This window comes from Mixophyes fleayi, chromosome 3 (genome assembly GCF_038048845.1).
Source record: "Mixophyes fleayi isolate aMixFle1 chromosome 3, aMixFle1.hap1, whole genome shotgun sequence".
In the NCBI taxonomy this organism is placed as follows: Eukaryota; Metazoa; Chordata; class Amphibia; order Anura; family Limnodynastidae; genus Mixophyes; species Mixophyes fleayi.
This window is the reverse complement of record NC_134404.1, coordinates 13,856,188-13,878,655: the sequence shown is the minus strand read 5'-3', so window position 1 is coordinate 13,878,655 and position 22,468 is coordinate 13,856,188. Positions and strand designations below refer to the sequence as shown.

Here is a 22,468-nt window from a genome sequence, read left to right as displayed (position 1 = left end):
AATCAAATCTCATTACAATCTAACATAATATTCACATAGACACACAGTAGGGCCAGTTACCTTCCAGTATGTTTTTGGACTGAGCACCCACAAGATAATCACACAAGCATGGAGGGCAACCTGCCAATTCCATGCAGATTGATGTCACTGCTTGTTATTTTGCCTTACTTCCAGCTAATGACACCTTTTTATGTCCTTAGCCTAAACCCCGTCATGGCTGCAGTATGACAGACACTCTCTTCCTCCAGACCGATGAATTGCAGCATCTATCTCATAACTTCCGCTTATTTTCAACCTGGGGTAGCCTTGGAAATTGCTGTCTCTTCCCTTCCCTTCCCCCCCCCCTCTCCCTCTATCCTTCCTTCTTTCTCTCTCCTCCCTCTCTCCCGCTATCCTTCCTTCTCTCTCTCTCCTCCCTCTCCCTCTCTCCATCTCTCTCTCCTCTTTCTTTCTCCCTCTCTCATCCCTCTCTCTCTCTCTCCTCTCTCTTTCTCCTCCCTCTCTCTCTCCTCTCTCTCCCCCTCTCTCCTCCCTCTCTCTCTCTCTCTCCTCTTTCTCTCTCTCCCCCTTCTCTGTCTCTCTCTCTCTATCCTCCCTCTCTCTCTCTTCTCCCTCACTCTCCCTCTCTCCTACCTCTCCCCCTCTCTCCCCTCTTTCTCTCTCCCTCTATCCTCCCTCTCTCTCTCTCTCTCTCGCTCCCTTCCCTATCCTCTCTCTCTCTCTCTTTCTCCCCTCTTCCTCTCTCTCTCTCTCCTCCCTCCCTCTCTCTCTCTCTCTCTCTCTCCCTTCCCCGTCCTCTCTCTCTTTCTCCCCTCTTCCTCCCTCTCTTCTCTCTTTATGTCTCACCCTCTATCCCCTCTCTCTCCTCTGTTTCTCTCTCTCGCTATCTCCTGTTTGTCTCTCTCTTTCTCTCTCTCTCGCACTCTCTCTCTTTAACTCTCTATAACTCTCTCCCTCTCTCACGCTCTGCTTGTTCAGGTTGTTCTGAGTCTCCTCGGTACATTACAAGCTGTTTTCCTTCTCCAGGAAGCTGTCCAATTCCAAGCAGATTAACGCCACTGCTTGTTATTTTCCGAACTTCCAGATTATGACACCTTTCTATGTCCTTTGTCTAAACCCTGTCATGGCTGCAGTACGACAGACACTTTCTTACTCCTGACCAGCGAATTACAGCATAAAGCATCTAATTTTTTTCAACTTGCTGTGGCCTCGCAATTGTTCTCTCACTCCCCCTCTCTCACTTCTTTCTCTTTCTCTCTCTCTCGCTGTCTCTCTCTTTGTCACTCTCTCCCCTTCATCTTCTCTATCCTCTCTCTCCCTCTTCTTCTCCTCTCTATCTTTCTCACTCTGTCTGTCTCTCTCTTTCTCCCACTTTCTATCTCCCTCGCCTCTCTCTCCCCCCATTTTGCTCTCCTCTCTCTCCTCTTTCTTTCCTCACTCTCTCTCTCTCTCTGTATCTCTCTCTCTGCTCTCTCTCCTCTCTCCCCTCTCTCTCACTTGTATGTCTATCCTCTCTCTGTCTCACCTCTCTCTGTCTCTCTACTCCCTCTCTCTCCTCCCGCTATCCTTTCTCTCCTTCTTTCTCTCTATATTTCTCCTCTCTCTCTCTCTCTCTCTCTCTCTCTATATATATTTATCCCCTCTCTCACTCTCCCTTCTCTCTCTCCTTTCTCTCCTTTTTCTCTTTTCTCTCCTTTCTTACTCTCTCTCCTCCCTCCCACACTCTTTCGTCCCGCTCTCCTCTCTATCCTTCTCTCCTTTCTCTTCTCTATCTCTCCTATTTCTCTCTCCTTTCTTTCTTTCATCTCTCTCTCCTCTCTCTCTCCTCTTTCTCTCTTATTTCTCCTCTCTCTCCCTGTCTCTCCCTCTCTCCTCTTTCTCTCCCCTCTCTCTTTCCTCTCTTTCTCTCTCTCTCTCTCTCTCTCTCACTCTCCTTTCACTCCCATCTCTCTCTCCCTCTCACTCTCCATTTCTGCTTGAAGCCTGAAATCCATCATTCTTTTTAGACTCTTGTCAGGTTGTTCTGAATTATCTGGGTACATTACAGAGAGTTTTCCTTCTCCAGGAACCTGTCCAACTCTCGGCACAGCAGATATGGAGGCTACAAAGGGTAAACGTGGTTCAACCTTTTAGTGATTTTTATTACATTAATATGCAAGTGGAATGAAGTCCTTTTTCTCCCAATGTTTTACACAGAGATCCTTTTATTCATGGCAGGCATTAACAAGCGCATATATAAAATGTAGACTGAGATTTATCTCAATAGATTGGATTGTAATTTGTTTTAGTTAAGTTTGAGCACAGTGTCTACATAAAACAAACTAAATCTTATTCTTATATTACCATTTGCCAACATCCTTTTATAAGGACTATTTTCTAATCTGTGTTTTTGTACTATTTTATGGGTTAAGTACGACATGGCGATGGCGACTCTGCCAACAGTCAGACTGACGACAGATTCATTCTCATTACGCCAGTCAAACCCACTGGCAATATAGCCGATAGATCTGGCACTATAGTTGATAGTAAAAGAAAAAAAAAGGCACAAACATTAACCAAACGCCCCACCACCCAAACACATTGACCCAGCCAGCACAATACAGTGAAGAAATAAAAATTGAAAAAAATCAGCTTGCCCCCCCACCCCAAAAAGATTATCCCTAGTGCTGCCAGCCTAGGCTGGACAAAGGGGCAGCCAATGACCCCATTGCCCTTAAATGTCGGCATTGTGACTGTGGACAGTCACAATGTCAACAAACATTTTAAACATTTAGGTGTAGACAGTCCAACTGTTGACAGTTTCTGCATCAGAGATATGACTACATATTTTATATTTATTGATATTTACATAACGGATTAGGACACCTGTACTTGAGAGCATAGTGGTTCATTATCATTATTATTGCTGTTAACATTTTTTGTTGAACGCTGTTTTATATATCTTTACAAAGACTGGGAAAACGCTTGTGATTGGCTGTCGCTGAGAGGCCAACCCATCACTCCTAGTAATAACCATTCATGCCTGTCAGCTGTAGTGTGGGGGTGGATACTTTTTTTTGGAGGGTATTTTGGATTTTGGATTTTTTCCGATTTGGACCATGAGGGATACAATAGAAAATGTCTATAATTTTGTATTCAAGAAAGAGAAGAATAAGGGTATGTGGAGTCTTTTAGTCAATTAATTTCTTTTTAACTCCGCTGATATAATGGGCAGAGATCTTAGAGAGCCTTGTCCATTATATTATGACCAGTGGGTGACAAAGTGGTCAGATAAGATAAGGGCAGACAGATAAGTCCATGGTCGGGAATCAAATGCCTGATCCTAGTGCTATGAGGCAGATGAACTAAATCTTTCAGGTCTATCATGGTATCGGTCCAGAAAACCTGAGATCATCAATATATCTTTTTCATTTACAAATAAAAGTGATACAATGATTATTAGACCAAATATGTAAATATTCTCAAAATCTCAAAGGAAGATTTGCTAAGCTCAGAACGGCCACAGTCCCCATGGAGATTTTTCAAGTAAAAGTAAAAGTGATTTGCTTTACCCGGTCACCTGTGTTTGTATATATTTTTGTATCATGTTGTGTCTTGGTTCTGTTTTCTGTATATGTAATGTACGGCGCTGCGGAACCTTTGTGGTGCCTTATAAGTGAAAGATAATAATAATAATAATAATAAAGGGCAGCTAATAGTCCCCTCTAGACATTGCCATACAATGATTCCACCTTCGCTTGCATATCTGGTTGCTGGTATGCACAGACAGTTGCTAGGATCACTAATATGCACAGATTAAGCACAGTGTGGCCTAAAACTGCAACTGTCCATCATAGCGACCCCAAGTCTAACATACTTCAAGTGCTTACAAACAATTATATTTCTTATGCTTTGGTACTTATTATATTTGCTGCTGTATAAACAAATGATGAGTCTTCCATTTTCCAGCATTAATGGTTCAGTGTAACCAGGATCTTATAATATCAGACGTGACACTGCAGATAGTGCACAGCCGATGGACTGGGTGTGGTACGAATTAACGGAGGTGGTGTAAGCGACAGTGACTACCACAAAGCCACAAAAACGACACTGACTTGGCCGACTCATAATAAATGATGACTGACTTTAATAATGACACAAGAAGAAAATATGATAAGAAATCCCGATCAGAAGTAAGAACCGCAGCATGTTTTGATGTCAATTTAAATTGCGACCTCTAAATCAGTATTTTTAAAGCAGCAATGATGGGTCCCTAAACCTAACCTTATTGTTATTCCTAACCCCAACCCCAACCCCAACCCTAACTCTATTCCTAACGCTAAGTGTAAGAGTCAGGTGGTATGAGAATCAGCGTTCCCACTTTAAAAATACTGATATAGAGGTCGCAATCTAAAATGACGTCAGAAGACGCTGTCGTTCCTACTGGTGATCGGGATTTATTATTACACTGTCGGGAACTTGTGTCATTGTTAAGGTCAGTGATCATTTATTATGAATCGGACAAGTCCGTTTAGTTTTTGGGGGTTCGTGGTAGTCACTGTTGGTGTTATCAGCACAGTTAAAGTGACTCACCGGTAGGGTACAGTTCTGACACTAATTTCCCAGTGAAATTTATTTGAACCCTGCAGCTAGCACTAGTATACAGAGTTTCTGGGCTTCTATTTACTAGTAGGTTAATTGGTTGCTATCAAATTGACCCTAGTCTGTCTGTGTGTATGTTAGGGAATTCAGACTGTAAGCTCCTATGGGGCGGGGGCTGAGGTGAGTGAGTTCTCTGTACAGCGCTGGAGAATTAGTGGCGCTATATAAATAAAGGATGATATTTTCAGGATGTTTGAAAACATCCACCCTACCGAATAGTACAGGTCTTCTTTTTGGTTATAAGACCCTATTGAATATAAGAAGTTACCTCTTAAAAATAAACAGTCATTAGGGAAACATCAGTTATTTTTGCAATAACTGACTAGTAGGACAACTAATATGCTAATCAACCTGACTAGTATGCTAATTGCCCACTCAGCATAACTCTGCCTCTCCAGCCTCTGACCACCATAGGAACCCAAAGGGATGAGATTTGTTTTCCATTTTGCATCACTGTCTAGTTAATTAAGAGAAAGAAAAACTTTCCCCTGGTGACAGGTTGTATTTATCATTCACTTATTGTTTCTGATGAGAGTTTAGCGAATAAATCTTCCTATTCTCACTCTGAACCATATGGCTATTTAATCCACTAACAGGCTCTGCCATTGTATAACTTTGTTTCTGAAATAACGTCTGAGTGCTCCCTCCGTAGAACAAGCTCATTGTACGAGCTGTCAGGAGGAGACAGGCTCTGTTTTGTTTTACAAAATTGCACCTTTTTGTTCTTCCAATCAGCCATTTCAGAGTTATCATTAAAACGTCGGTCCTAGTTTATCAACAGACAAAGCATCAAGTTAAATGACAGGTCCCAGCCACATAATGTAAAAGGTTTTAATGAGTCCCTGCATCAGAATTTTAATTCTGTATTATCTGATATAAACAACTATTATAACTGTTCCCATAGGAGAGTGTTACACAGTCGTCAGTGCTAACTGCTCTCTTATATATATGTCAATGTGGAGAAGTTGTCACTACTTCAAAATTGTTTTCCAACTTAGGAAAACTTTATTTTATTGGTTTTACATGACCCCTTGTATCATGTACTCTATGCATTGTTCTATGTTTTTCTCAAATGTATTTATATCATTCAGGTCGAATTATTGATTGATTGATTGATTGATTGATTGAATGAATGAATGATTGATTCATTTTTCACCCTTGGAAACAACTTGCTATTTGGATATATTTGTATCTAATGCAGATGACAGAGATGAACTTTAAAAGACCAAAGGTCAAAATAAAGATCCGTGACTGAATGATGCAGAAGCCTTTAGATAGAGTTATAATCATACTTTGTATCAATTATAGAACATAAATCTCTAACTTTAAATATTTTGTTCAGTTGCCTCAACCAGAAAGTAATAAGGTACATTATTAATGGCTTCACACTCGCATGCATCTTGCTTATAAAGGACAGACCCTCTAGTAGAGATGATTCCAGGACTGCCCCACTTTCTGACTGATATCCACCTACCAAAGCTACACCAGCATCTGAAATCTTTTCATTTTAGACCAAAAACATGCTACACATGTCTCTTTGGGTTAGGTACGTTCTGCCGACAATGTAAATGTCACCAGTTATCCTGTTGACATGAAGACGTCAGCAGGCTAAACATCGACACTTTCATTGTGACGATAGATTAAAAATGTCACAATGTTGACAATCACAATGCCAACATTAAAAGGGCAAAGGTGGGGAATCCGGCTGTATAAACGGCGGACCCGCCAGCATTGCTCTTACAATGTCGGCATTATCGACAATCACACTGCCGATAATTTGAAGCTGTTATATAGCTGAGTGGAGCAAGAGTGAACAAAACGGCTGAAAGAGGCTTAATCGCCAACAGATTCTGATAATAACTTTTTTAACATTTAAAAAAAAAAAAAGGCTAGCGGCCCCGGGCAGGTGTACAGTTTAACCCCACAAACAGCAGCCAGATTTAGAGATTTAATAAAGAAATGAAAGTTGCTCAATCAATTTATAGGCTATAGCAGGTGCGTGAAAGGGTGGGGTTATCCTAAAAGGAACAAGCACACAGAAAAAATCCCCCAGCACACTATAGCCAGCAACAGATCTGCTATTTTAACTGTAGATAAAAATGCAAAAGTCTCAGTTGCACACATTTGCAAATGTATGTTTAAGCCACCCGCCACGCCAAGGCGCTTTTGCTAATAGTTTTACAGATTTGTCAGAGATCATTAAATTATGTTATTGAGAAAGAGGAATGACTGTTGGACCATCTTTATTTTACCATGTGGAACAAAATTAAACACCTTCTTGTCCCCTCCTCTTTTTACTGCCCCCTCCCCTTTTTATATACTGTACCCCTTATACCCTTTTTTAAAAACAGTAAAATTGTAAAAAGTTAATAAAAGAAAAAGCGACGCCTTCTCTGGGACCAGAAGGCGAAACAGGTTCCATTTAGATAAATGATGAAGGACAGTCATGGTGGTTGGCAGCTGATGGTCTTAAGATTTCTACAGTGGTTGTTTCATGTCTCTACCGTCCATCCGTATCACACCACCGATAGCTGCACAAACATTCCGGTGGCCAAAGGAGGCTTTAATATTGGTGGCTGATACTTCTGCCTTATAGCAGTCACAAACTCTCCCCACCAATAGCTATAATTGTGTTTCCTCGAAGTTATGTATCAAATGTACCCCAAAGCGCTTAGATTGTGAGCTCCTTTGGCCAAGGCCATTGTTTGATGCCTGCAATGAATAGCGCTGTGTAATACGTTGGCCATTTATAAGTAAAACATGTTTATTATGATAATAATAATAATAATAATAATAATAATAATAATAATAATAATAATATTCCGGAAACCTCTGCATCTTTACCTTTTTATCGTGGGAATAAGTGTCCCTAGATTATTACACTGCTGCGGAGATAGCTACATATGTCTTGCTTTGTCTCAAACAGTAGGTAGCTATGTTATTAGTAATTAGCTGATAGTATTGCCTCTTGTGTAGAGAATCTGTAGTAGACTTGTAGAATAAACCAGGTGAGATCTCTCTGTTGTGGACGGCTCTCACAGAAACACAGTAAATCTGCAAACACAGAGATTCCAAATCGATAAAGCAGAAGGTTGAAGAACATTCAGTTGATATCCACTTGAGTACCAGTGTTGTAAATAGGTAGGATCACAAAAGGTCTGACGAGAAGCAGGATGAGAGAAGTAAAGGCTCGTTCCATCCAACAGAAGACATATCCAGGGAATATGATATATAGTAATTACAAAATATCTATTATTATTTTAAATAATCCATGCTGGAGTAGAACAATTCAAACGTGAAATAGGCCAATCATAATTTTCATCATCAGGTTGATGTAGTCCATAACTCAGCACTGGTGGACAGTATGACTTCAGGACATCGTATGGTAGACCTTTTCCCATTTCTAACTTTCTGCTTGTGTTTTCTTTTAGGTTATGGACACGCTGCCCCAAGCACAGATGGAGGTAAAGTCTTCTGTATGTTCTACGCTCTTTTGGGAATTCCACTCACCCTGGTCATGTTTCAGAGCCTGGGTGAAAGGATTAACACCTTGGTTAGGTATCTACTCTACCGTATCAAGAAGTGCCTTGGAATGAGACGGGCTGACGTATCTATGGCCAACATGGTCATCATTGGCTTCTTTTCCTGCATAAGTACCCTGTGCATTGGAGCTGCAGCGTTTTCATACTATGAGCAGTGGAGCTTTTTCCATGCATATTATTACTGCTTCATAACCCTCACCACCATCGGGTTTGGAGACTATGTTGCCCTCCAGAAGGATGCGGCCCTGCAAAACAAGCCACAATATGTTGCCTTTAGCTTTGTGTACATATTAACAGGACTTACCGTCATAGGAGCTTTCCTCAACTTGGTGGTTCTACGGTTCATGACCATGAATGCGGAGGATGAAAAGAGGGATGCTGAACATCGGGCTTTGTTGAACAGAAATGGTCACTCCAGCATTCATACCACTGATTCAAGCTCTTCGACTGGTGGTTTTCGAAACGTGTATGCAGAGGTTCTCCATTTCCAGTCGATGTGTTCTTGCCTGTGGTACAAGAGTAGGGAAAAACTACAATACTCCATTCCCATGATCATACCTCGGGACTTGTCCACCTCGGACACATGTGTTGAACAGAACCACCACTCGCCTGGGAGATTCATGGGCACACCTAATGGATGCATCTGCAACACCCAGCATTCGGCCATCAGCTCCGTATCGACGGGACTGCACAGCCTCTCTGCGTTTAGAGGACTCATGAAGCGGAGAAGTTCTGTATAGTCCAAATCAATCCAAAAAAAACATAGACATTTAGTACAATGACCTACTGAACTCAGAGAATTTAAGCAAATGTACTCTATATTTTATTAAATGGTACGTGTCATGGGGTGGAGGAAGCCAATTTTTGGCCTGAACCAATATACAGTTTTTGTGCGTCATGTCTCAGTAATGTCACCAGCAACCAGTGAACATCTGTCCAGGCCACAGGGCGGCTGCCACCACTGTGTTTTGGTGACGGTTACACTTTAACAACTGTTACAAACAACAAGTCCTCATCCTTGTCTTGTGGGTCCTTCCAGGACTCGTAACAAAGTCTGCTCAATTTTTTCCAGATTTATTACACATTATTGGAACACATATTACATGTGCTGACAATCCATGATATAATATCTGTCTATTATATAGCAGTCTTGAGAGGTAATCACATGTTCAGGAGAGCATTCAGGGACAATAGCAAGCCCGTAATATTATTAATAGCCCGTGAGCTGACCCTAACATGTACATTTAGACAAAGCCAGGTCACCAATTGTAATCAGACATACGCAGTATAAAATACACATTCTGAAGGCTGAGATTCTTTCTATACCATATCTCTGCTGTTTGTCGTCCTACTTTTATGATCTAGTAATGAAAACTAACAAAAAAATATATTTTTCAAATTCCTCTTTATCACCACATGGTAAATCCAGCCCTAAATGCAGGATGTGTATTTTATATGTGTCCAAAATTATTTATTGGCATAAAAAATACACTCAAGTAAGCCCAGGGATCATGTATTCTTAATTATACTGTAAGTATTACAATCGTTTGTTATTGATGCTAAATGCCATATCTTTCTATACTATTTATGACACTTTATTGTGTATTGTTTTAATGACAAATATAGAGATAGCGCATCCAAAGTAAAATAAAATGACTCTCTATACCAGGCCGGGCAACCTGTAGCTCTCCAGTTATTGTGAGACCACAAGTTCCAGCATACTCTGACCAGCCATTGGCTAGCTCTCAGCTGGCAAAGCATTCTGGGGCTTGTAGCTTGACAACATCTAGAGAGCCGCAGGTTGTCCAGGCCTGTACTGTACAGTATAAAGGTTTGTTATGTATGACTGTGCAGCAGTTTTTATCAGGCAGATAAAGCTGTGTTGTTAAATGAGAGGCAGAAAAGTGATGCTCAGGGACAGGTTCCATAACATGACATTTCTGTAATCATGAGAAGTACTTTTTCCATTAGTTCAATTATCTGCTACAAGAAGCACAGTCTCAGTCTTGGGCCTGATTTAGAGCACAGTAGTAGCACGTAAGTGCGTCTTTGTGACGTTAGTCGATGTTTCTTTGATGCACTGTGCATGGACACAACTTGTGCCCGTATCTAAAGCTGTTTGTATCTTACATTTGCTGACTCTGGAGCTTGGAGAGGTGGTTTAGGAGGTACAATAACATGACAGTAATGGCATTCAGAGGCAACCCTTCGAGATGCATCTTATTTTGAGCTTCACGGATCTTGAAATACGGTGGCTATGATTCTGTTCTTACATGAACCGGGAGCAAGCTTTGGGGTTGATGATGATGATGATGGCTACCGTATTTTTGCTCCAGCTGCAGCTATACACTGGATTTAAGGCTGGACGTATCTTGACATGCTTGTAACTCAAAATACGTACAGATATGGTAACAGGGAGCTATTGGTATGCGCAGTCAGATTTCTGTGCCCATAATATGACTCCGATGGATCCCATCATCATCGCCACCACTAGACCATCAATGTCATCCCTAATCTTCTGCACCCTTTATTGTGCACACTGAAATGTGTAACTTATTTTGGTTTAGAACTTTGACCTGATAAATGGGAAGTTGCCACAGAACAGCTGATAATAAAACAAGGTGTGTGTCACACCGCAACCTTCTAGCACCAGTTTGGCCAGCGCCAGATTGACCACATGTTGGACTCAGTTCAACTTAATGACTCGACATTGCTGCTCTTCCCTTTCTAATGCTGCGATTGGCTGCGGATTGCTCTAGCCCCTCCCAATTCTCACCCTCTTTTGCATGTCTGTGTGTACCCAGTTCTGAGAAAGGATGAATGCAATAGGTGCTCTGACCTTCAAACAATCAAGTACGGAAGATAAATATAAATATATATATATATATATATATATATATATATATATATATCATTGTCTAATCTTCTGTCAATATCCAGACAGTCAGTAAAAAAATTGAAAAGATCAGTAAATATAAAATATTTTACTTACAATAAAATATAAAAATATAAATATTTAGCCATGAAAATATTAACAAACATTATAGCTCTCCGAATCCAGGAAATTCACCAATTATTAGTTTATATTCCAGAGAATGATCTGTATTATTAAGACTTTACTACATTAATTCATCGTGATCAGTAGGATCTGAAATGTGCATCCTGCTGTCCTATTATTGTTTCTTCAAACAATTGAATTTAACAGTTATTAGAAAAACCAGAGACCAAAACCTATCAGGACCAGACTGGAGTAGTCTGTTAATCAGCCATAGTTTCCTGCACATAATCTTTTGTTCGCAGAAAACTGATTTGCAAACATTCAGCATCGGAGAAAGCTTGTCTAGAACCATGGGCACAAAGCTGTAACTAAACGCTTGCAGTCCTCACCAACATTTTGAAAGGAAGCTCAATTCTGCAAACCACTCCTTGGCTCCATCACATGTGCCCACTAACAATCTCAAATACAATACCCAACGCTTAGATACGCAGGTTTGTCACACAGTGTTCCAGTTATTGCTACAGACAAGAATCCAAAACTTAGGGGCGCATTTTCATTCTGGGCCTCCCCATTCCGTTGAGTTCCATAAGGGTTGTATGGTGATAGCTACATGTTTGCCAGCTTGGGTTTGCCGTTAATGTGGAAGATCATAAGCCCAAATTATTTTTGGTAAGGCGGTACATTATCGGGTTGCCAACTAATCCAATATATAACCACAGTCAGGTTACTGGGATGGCTGATTGTTGCCTCAAGTCAACATCTCACCTATTTCCAGAGAACATCCCAAAAAATCTGGATAAATCAGACGTCTCCCTTATTGAAGGGATGAGATCGCAGACATAGCTCACATGGACTTTCTTACAGAAACATGATAAAAAACATAGGAAAATGAAGCATCTAAGAAATATTATTTTTAATAAGTTCAAAATCTTTCTTTCAATAGTAACCAAAGTCTCAATTACATTTTTTTAATTCTTCTTTAAATATCTCTCTGTCATAAAATCTCTTCCTTGTCCACAGACAATTTTCTTCCCTGTCCGCACCAGGCTCTGTTTGCATTCTCCTCTCTCCTTTAATGACCTGTCCCTCAAGCTCTACTCAGGCAAGTCCCATACTGGGATATAAATAATAAAAGAGAAATATGAGATAGGGAGGAAAAGAGCGAGAGGACATCAACTGGCCTACTAGACGAAGACACCCGACAAATTACAACCTTAACCGACACAGGGATTTTACTGTGACATGTAAAGAAATGGTCTAACAATATATAGATAAATAGACATGAGATAGAGACATATTAGAGATTGGTAGATAGATAGATAGATAGATAGATAGATAGATAGATAGATAGATCAATGGTCTAACAATATATAGATAAATAGATATGAGATAGATACATATTAGAGATTGGTAGATAGATAGATAGATAGATAGATAGATCAATGGATAGATAGATAGATCAATGGATAGATAGATAGATAGATAGATAGATAGATAGATAGATAGATAGATAGATAGATAGATAGATAGATAGATAGATACATAGATAGATAGATACATAGATAAATGAACAGAGGGAAAGGTCCAGTATTTAATGCAATCTAATCTCACATGGCTCTAAAGTGAAGCCATACAGTGTTGGAACTTAAGCAGGAGCAGCAAATGTAGCTGTTATGGGTACTGGTAATGAGATGTTCCCTGCAATACCGGTCCATCTTCTCTGGAGGTCCCCGACACCTTACGTGTCAGTATAAAACATAAATGTTTGACAACCCTGCGCAACGCATTGGACCGCACGTGCTCAGTAAAGTAGATCTCTGGTGCCCTCGACAAACTCTGTCTAATGATATAAATACATGGCTAAAAGTCACTAAACAAAGGCTGAGAAATAAAGCAATATATTTTGTATAAGTTGCTGCTAAACTAAAGTCACCTTTAAGTAAAACCCCCATGAAACAAAAGTTGGATTTGATGTTCCACATTGAATACACAGCCCTATTTTGCATTTGAAATGAAAGATTGTCCATCATAGACGTCGGTACTTTGCAAGACATAACAATCATCTCTCTGTGTCATTACATAACATACACAGTATGGTTGATGATTATAATTATTAAGAAGCACAGACTCAAGTTAAGCTTTGGACCTCGGTGTTGAGAATATTCTCCAATAATCTGCTCAGTGGGTTGAAGATAAATGCATGGTGTCTTTACTCGCCCACGTTAACATTCACGGGAGACCTGTGAAGTGGGTGATACAAAATATCTTTCAGTAAGATGGAAACTCCAGCATATAGCAGCTGTACTGGGTAGAGATTAATTCTGTAGCCATTTTTTTTTTAGATAATTACCAAAGACGTTGAGTGAAATGTCAGTGTACAGTGTGAGTGGCTCAGGCATGTTATTTCATTTCACTGTCACAAAAAATATTTTTATAAAAATATAGAATTTGCATGTGTGTGTGTGTGTGTGTGCATGTGATTGTACGTTCTTGGATGAAATAATTTAGAGTTGACACTAGAACAATCTGGATCATTGTTCTGGAAACATTTTTGTGTGATATCTTCCCAAAACGCCTCAAGTCTGTCAGCCATTTTGTCCTTTTGTCCAGACAACAAAACTTTTACTGTGGTGCGTAAATTGTTGGATTCATTTTAGTAACAGAACACTTCACAGTTTCTATAATACTGTATACACAAACCATAACAATTACCTGTCAGTCATAAATTTTTGGTAAAAATGTTACCAAGACATACAACGGCAGTCGGCCATTTTGTTGAAGTCAGTTGTGATATAGGTATATAGGAGCGCATTGTGCGCTAGAAAACGTGTGTGTTTGTTTGTTTTTTGTTTAAAAAAACAAAATTTAAATAGTAGTCTTAAAATGAGGGGAAAATGAATGGATGTGATATTGGAAAATACATAGGGCCTGAATCATTAAGGAGCGTAAATGCTGATACATGCTATATTTTGCGTAAAATCGCTCTGCGCATGCCCTGAGCGCCAGAGAACGCAGCAACGTCCACTTCATCTGCTAGCATACATAATCCGGGTACGTGATTTCCTGTCATATCACTTGCACCAACTGCAGGTCAGGTGTAAGTGCTGATTACTAGTGCTGACGGCTGTGTATACAGCTACAACATGTGTTTGTAATCAGCAGCAACTGTAAAAATGTATTTTATGTAAGTAGACATTAATGACATCCTAATAAATTTATTTTATGAGGTGGGGGGGGGAAGAAGTTTTTATTTTTTAATGCTAGATCCTTAATGACTATATTATTAACAGGTGACACTAATTAAATGTTTTTTTTTCTGAATGTTCTTTTGGGACTTTATATTCCACATATGTATTGTACGTACCCTGCAGTGTCTTGTCTGTTAGAAGAGCGGACCTAGACCCGTATTCATCAACAGATGTATCTTCAATTCTGCTCCTTGTTGAATACTGACGTGCGTATACCCGATGTACATGCGCTTTTTTTTTTAAACGCACATTATGTTTGTCTTACGTTTCTTGATGAATGAGGCCCATAGTGTTAAAAATGCACACATTTTATTATATGGCCTGACAGTGCATCATATCTTAACTCCTGATGGAAAATTACAGTAAAAAAAAGTTGTTGTTTTTTTCCATAATCTGACTTTTTTCAATAACTCTTATTTAAAACTCGCCAAAAATAACTCACTCTCATGTTGGAACAATTAAACAATTTGGGAGCCGGCATCTAATCACCTGTTTATAGACGTGTTTCCACCTGAGATTTTCTGACAGCAGGCGCAAGAAAGGTATTGTTATCCATAGCAGCCAATCAGATGTTTGCTTTCATTTTCTAAACAGTGACCTAAAAATAACAGATAGGATTCCATTGGTTGCTAGGGGTTACAGCAGCTTTTTTTCATAGCCTTAAACCCGTTTTCATAAATGCCCCCGGTATTATTTTTCTCATGCTGTAAACTGATACCTCTGTCACAACTTCTCTCCCCAGCTTAACTGACGCTAAGCAGCGCTGCTTCACAGCTTCTATAAAAATGTGTATATCTGATAATGGAGGCCTGCATCTCATCTCCGTCATACAGCACTGAGTCTTGTTGAGGAAACAATTTATTTTCCATGTTCGTTCCACTCGCTCAGCAATAAAGAAGAATGACTGTTTAGCCCTGCGTGAACTTATTGTTCTGTCTGGCTGGAGCGCTCGGCTTCATTTCATAGATCGATTTACCATGTCGTTGATGTTTAGACACCTTAATACCGCCTAGAGATTGCACAGGTCCGCTGTGACCTTTCTGTGCCCCCGCCCCGGACCCCAAACCGTATCCTTATGGAAACAGTGAGAGCACAAAATGTCTCCTCAGACCGTCAGCCATTTTAGCTCTTGACACCAGTCATCCATTTGTCATCCACCAGTTGAAAGACTTTTGTTGATACTTGACTTAATGTACATAGATCGTAGATAGAACTTATTCTCTCTCTCTCTCTCTCTCTCTCTCTCTCTCTCTCTCTCTCTCTCTCTATATATATATATATATATATATATATATATATACAGATATCACTGCTTAAACGTGTACATATACAGAGCTCTATACATATCTATAAATATATTGATTTGTAAAATATTGCATATATAAAGGAATTGCAGGACTCTGTGAAATATATATATGATTTGTTAACGCTGAGCGTGTTGCTTAACTCAAGGGGCTGTATTAAATAATACCTGTAAGGGGGTCATGTCAACTCCCATGCCAAAGTATATTTATACTACTGATGATTTTCAATAGAGAAGGAAATAAAGACTGTTTTGAAACTTGTACAGAGAGTAATCTTTTATGGATGAATGGGGAAGAGCGTGGTGGGGCTTTTGGGGCTATAACGCCAGAGAGATGGCCGCCTGTCAATTCGCTAGCCAACAAAATGGCGGCCCTACACTGTGTCCCTCATGAAATGAATCAGTGATGACAATGGTCCTCTAGTGAATTGATAGGCGGTATTCTCCTGAGGATTGGGTAGGTCACAAAATGGCTGCTCCCATTGTGTATAAACCATAACGGTATGGAAAATAAAACAGCAATCTATAACAATAATATATAAAAGGGCTACTTGCACCTATTTCTTTAAAGCTTAAAGGATTATATTCCACCACATCAAAGAAAGACAATTATGGTTTGTTACGAAAAAGCATCCAGCATTTATGGGCACATAACATACCTTGGCCGGACGTTCTCAAAAATATTTTCTTAAACTCGGTTTAATATTCATGGCTATAGATAGCTCAGAGCAATAAAACACGTAATAATATACAGGGAAGATGTTTCTTATAAATAATGGGAGCAAAACTGTTTGGACCCACCGGAGATTATCTATATAATATAGCCAAAGGATGAAGGTTTAGTAAAGAAAGAGGCAACTCCATGTCAGCCTTCGACGAGGGACAGAAATATGCTGCACATACTGATCAAACAGTAATGATCAATTCCGTAAACCCTTCAATGTAGTAATTTAAGTAGAATATTATATTATTATAAAAGATCACTGTGAACCAACATCACGCGTTTCATTTCACAAATTAATCTTAGACCCAGTGAAATGGCCAAAATCTGCCAAATTACAAAACTTACAAAATTGTCATATTTGGTGATTGTGTAGAGCAATGACAGGAAACCTCACGGACCGCACGGCGCCCCGTCTTCAACTTCATCTGCGTCTTGTCCTATTGTTTACTGGATTGTGCGCTGTCTCATAACGAGTCCCATTACCTTCCTGATGGAGACCACGTAAGACATTATAAAAGTGTGTGGTTTGTAACCACAGAAGATTCGGTATTGGTTGGCAAAACTGGTAATGTCATATAGCTATCGGTATTTCATGGTGAGTAGAGAATGGTTCTACATATAAATTTGATAACCATACATTATCTATGTCCTGGGCTAAAAAAAATCTGATGTATAATATATAAGCCAGAGTCATATTGTCTGTTTTTTAATGTCCCTCACAATCCTCACAATGTTACAGGTCAAATGGAGCATAACTTGATTTTCTACTATTATTATAATTACTGAAACTCTCTGCCTCGCTCCCTTATGTAAATATTTTAACAATGAAAATCATGCAAGAACAATTTCACCATCCTTAAAATATGACCTAAAGCAGTGTTTCCCAGACCCAGTCCTCAGGGACCCCTAGTGGTGCAAGTTTTCGATATCTCTTTGCTGGAGCACAGGTGTATATCATTACTGACTGACACATTGTAACAGATCCACAGGTTGTACTATTTTACTTGTCACCTGGAAAGCCTGCACTGTTAGGGGGCCCTGAGGACTGGGTTTCGGAAACACTGACCTAAAAGCAGAAATGTTTCTCCAGCACTACAAGTGAGAAAAGAAAAAGTTTGGCCAAAGACACAAGGAATCCTAGCCATCTTCATGTGTGTAAGAGGTGTGGGTGATAACTGTACTGTATATATAGTGGAAGGCGGTATAAGTTCCTTCATCTTTTCCAGTCTTTGATATGAAGAGAGTATGGACACCTGTATTATTATTATTATTATTTTTATTATTATTATTAATTTTTATTTATAAGGCGCCACAAGGCGTCCGCAGCGCCGTACAGAGACAAACAAATTACAATACAATGGGAGACAGCACAGTACAGTAAACAGTAACAACAGCAACTCAGTAAGCTCAATGCACAGCTAGAGAGGGCGGGGAAGGGGGAGGGAGGATCCGCAAATGACGGGGCCCAAGAAGGAGGGCGCGGAAGACAGGGAGACCCCCAGGGGGGAGGAGGGAGCGAGAGTGGACGTGGGGTGGAGGACCCTCGAGGAGGAGGGCTAAGTAGCTGGAGAGCAGAGTTAGAAGTGTTGGAAACAGGAGGAGAGATGGCCCTGCTCAGAGGAGCGTACAATCTAAGGGGATTAATACCTGTAGAATCTAATACCTGTAGTATTTGTTCTACTCCAGACAAGGAAATCGGTGGATCCAGTACAGAAGAAATGCCTGATGGTTGATGAGGTTTCCGCGTTGCCTATTATAAGCATGACTTGTCGGTGATAAGGACTGTCTCACATAACAGAGTAGAGACAGTCCTTCTCTGGGGCTCCTACTGCCAGCAGAACTGCAGCAGGTACACAGTGGTATGGGACATGTTGGCAGTGCAATGATGGGAACTGTAATTGAAGCACCTCTTGTCAGTTTCTGCAGAACTCTTCTTCTTCAAGCTTCCAAACAGGAAATAAACCACTCAAAAACAATACAGAATATACCACATACAGTTTATTCCAATACACTGCTTACTTCTTCCTTATTAAGGTATCAATTGGGACTGCCTTTATTGTGCAAAGAGCTCTTAATTAAAATGTCTTTACACCGCCCTTCTGAACTTGGCTCTATAATCAAACTATATGTATTGTACATTTGCTTTCCACAAGGGAACATTTTCTACTTTGACTAATCTCCCAGTCCTGTAGCTCAGATAAGTATTACTGGCACACAGAGAAATTGTTCCTCCTGGGCGTGACTTGCTGGGTTCCTCCAGGGAAGATGTGGGATATAATAAGGAACAGCTTTAAGTATGGAACATAGGGTCCACATGTAAGTCAAAAATACAAAAAATGTATTGCGCTGAACCCTAAGTGTTTATACATGTGAAGAACTTAACACTGGGTTGTAGTCACGTACAACAAATAACCTTTTTCTTTCTCTACAGAGGGCTCCATCCTCCTTCCCTAGGTAATGAGAGAGACTGAGTGAGTAAACTGACTGGCTTTTAAACTATACCTTGCAGGTATAACTATTACTTAGTCTGCTGTCTTACTGGCAGGACAGAAGACCCAAAATGGGCATAATGAATGAAGACCAACCCTCTCTCTCCATTCACTCCAGGGAACTCTGCATCTAACTTCTACCTAAGCCCAAAGGTTTTGATAACTGTCTTTCCAATATCAACTATTTTCTCTGGAGTTCAAAACACATAGGTCAGAAACTTGCACTTACATACAGTCCATTAATTAATTATTTAATTAATTAATTATTTTGCATGTATCTCTGTATATATATATATATATATATATATATATATACATATACATACATATATCAAACCCTCTGAGCTTTCAGCTGCCGAGTACCTGGTGAAATACTGTATATTTATACTCCTCTAAGACATTTCCTAAATAACAGACTTAATTTGAAGAATCCTAAACCTATTAAATAATACATAGGTGCTGGAGGGCAGAATTGTTCTTGCTGTGCTACGTACAGTTCCACAGGCGGCCAGCTCTAACATTAAATATATATCTAAATGCAATCTGACAGAAAAGACTCGAAGTACAATGTCCATGATTACAATATATAATTACAGCACAGAGTGACATCTGAATAGAGCTGACATGTTGTGTCAATCACAGAAAACTCAATACTCCCAGTCCTTGCATGAAAATCCCTTACTCAGTAAATATTAACGAGGCATTCTGTACTTTCTGTACAAGTAGGAATGATTGCAGGCTGCTATAGACGACTGGAGCAAGACAGATGGTCATTGAAAAAACAGCTATACCCAGGATGGACTGCAAAGAGCCTCTAGTATTATAAGTTATGGAAGAAGAGATTGGATCCATTATCACAGATCAACGGGAAATAAAATATTTGGCTGCATAAGCAGAGACAGTAATAATAACAGTAGAAGGAGATGCCACTAGTTCACCCCATTTTAGAAGAATGGACTTCTGGGAAATACCTTAAGAGAAGTGACTTGTTTGCATATTGACCCTAAGGAGGAGCTTAAAACTCTCCCTAACCCTTCCATTGGTCCCACATGGCTGTCGCTGTAGTACATTCAATATCCACATGATCTAAACACCCAAATGGGGTTTCCCAGAAGCCTGATCACCTGTACAGATCCAGTTTAATTCTATATTGTCCTTAAGAAGTAACTTAAAACTCTCCCTAACATTTTCCATTGTATCTGAGAGAATATAGGTTTAAAAGAAGCTAAATCTGGTGGACAGTAGACTATGAAATGTGTGTACATTGTCGTGTTTGATGATTATGTTTAAATCTGGGAACTCACTTCCAGTAGGTTATAGAAGTTTCAAAGATTTATAAAGTTCGTAAAGTCTAATACTGAAAGAACAGCTTTGTAGAAAGATAAGTAGGTGGAGAGACGATGGGATCACTTACATATAGTACATTAAAGGATTAACAAGGTCACAGAGCTTTAAAGAAAAAACAGCGTAACATACTCTGACATTAGGGAGCTCTGGAGTTAGGTTACTCTGCTGAAAAGTGTTTAGTAGGGTTTTGGTACAAGCTTATGGCAATCACAGTTTGAAGAACAATAGTAAATGAACATAAACCAGTTTGGGGTAAACCAATAACAGGAGTAATGGGCAGATTATATCATCACCATTTATTTATATAGCACCACTAATTTCGCAGCGCTGTACAGGAAACTCATTCACATCAATCCCTGCCCCATTGGAGGTTACAGTCTAAATTTCCTAACACACATACACAGAACGAGAGAGACTGAGGTCGATTAACCTTCTAGTATTTTTTTCAAGAGTGGGAGGAAGCCTGAGACCCAGAGGAAACTCACACAAACACAGGGAGAACATACAAACTCCACACAGATAAGGCCCTGGTTGGGATTTGAACACATGACCCCAGCGCTGTAAGGCAGAAGTGCTAACCACTGAGCCACTGTGCTGCCCAGATGATCTTTATCTCTGTCAGATAATATTACACCTGCAAAACGTAAAACGTAATAAGCATAATACATAAATGCTTCTTTTTTCTCAGGCCTGGCCAAAAAGGAGACTACACAAAGATATCTACATATACATGGAAGCTGGTCCTCTAAATAACAAGACTCTTCCAAGTACTTCTTAAGTTACTGAACAGGTCAGAAATCATGGAGCAAAGTGGAATAAAAGCACCTGAAATGTTAGTAAGAGATCCAAAATTATAGAAGACCCATAGTTCCTCTAGTGTGATTATCTTATTCTTCATCATTATCATCATCATCATCATTAGGTCTAAGTTATCTTTATCTAGTGTATTACCCCTTCGTCTGGATCTGAGTTTTATGTAGATTAAAATCTTTGCATGTTTTAACATACCCACACACACAAGGACTCTATGAGATTCCCTCAAAAGATATCCTCATCAACTATCTTTCATTGAAAACTCTTAAACACACACAGATTTAAGAATAGCTAATAAACTTGATACACTGAGCATGCGAAGAAAGAGATCACTTCATAACAACCAATAAGTCTGCCCATACTGGTAGAGATAATTGTTAGATCTCATCTAATATGAATGCATGATGAAAGAATAGTTATGGTGGGGGGGGGGGGCAGAGAGATCTATCTCCTTTCCATGTACCCTCTTTGACATTTTTAAGGCCAGATTTACTATTTAAGAGCCGATAGGCCCAGAGCATTGGACGCCTTAAAGTGCACCCTATCCTTTGGTCACATACGTTCAAAGGTCACGGACAAAGCGGTGATAGAGGGGGGTTGTACTACATGGTTATCATTACACAGAGAAACAGAACAGGTAACAGTCCTACACATCAGATAATTAGAAGTAGATTAGATTGCAGCTCAATTCTTCATGAAGACTAGCGCTACAGATCATCGCAGATCTCCCGTGCTGCCCCCCTTCACTGGAACGACCTCCCTCGCTCCATTCGTCTCTAACCCAATCTGTGCTCCTTCAAGCGGGCACTTAAAACTCACCTGTTCCTTAAGGCCTACCAACCATCCATTTAACCCTTTCACCTCTTCTGGTTCTACCCTGCCCCCTTTCTCTCTCCCCGTTGCTTCACTGGCTCCCTTTTGTGCCTGACTTTGTTTACCCTCCCTTAGGATGTAAGCTCAAATGAGCAGGGCCCATCTTCCCTCCTGTCTCCATAACTGTTCTTCTGCTCCGTCTCTACTGTATCTGCCTGCCTGGAGTTTCTGAAGTACTGGTACTTTGTGTTTATTGTTCTGTACTGTTTTACCCTGTATGGTCTACTGTTTGTACCATGTACAGTGCTACGGAAACCTTGTGGCGCCTAACAAATAAACGATAATAATAATAATAATAATCGCAGAATTGAAAAAGATGTACTAGGAAATGAAGGAGAAAGGTGTGGATTTGCTTTTATAACTCAAAAGTAAAACTAAACAGGTCACTGTCTTCTACTTCTTCTATTTCCTGCTCTTCCCTGGCTAGGGTCATAGAGAGGAATTTCTGGCTCAAGGTCAGCTGCTTCTTGGGGGCCACCCCTAGGCTACC

At 39.9% G+C, this 22,468-nt stretch overlaps 1 protein-coding gene across 3 annotated transcripts in view; it reads left to right on the top strand.

The window, feature by feature from the left end:
* The window catches only part of KCNK3 (potassium two pore domain channel subfamily K member 3), a 94,959-nt gene extending 78,965 nt beyond the window's left edge, over positions 1-15,994 (top strand). The window contains exons 2-3 of one of the 3 annotated variants that reach the window (XR_012689512.1): positions 8,073-12,488; positions 12,712-15,994. Coding sequence is in view for 1 of the 3 variants with exons in the window: in XM_075201134.1 (XP_075057235.1) it covers positions 8,073-8,923 (851 nt within the window). In the remaining 2 variants the exon portion in view is untranslated. Of the gene's footprint in view, positions 1-8,072; positions 12,528-12,707 lie in introns of those variants that run through there. The other 2 variants (XR_012689511.1, XM_075201134.1) reach the window with 2 other exon arrangements.
* Positions 15,995-22,468: the final 6,474 nt, after the last annotated feature.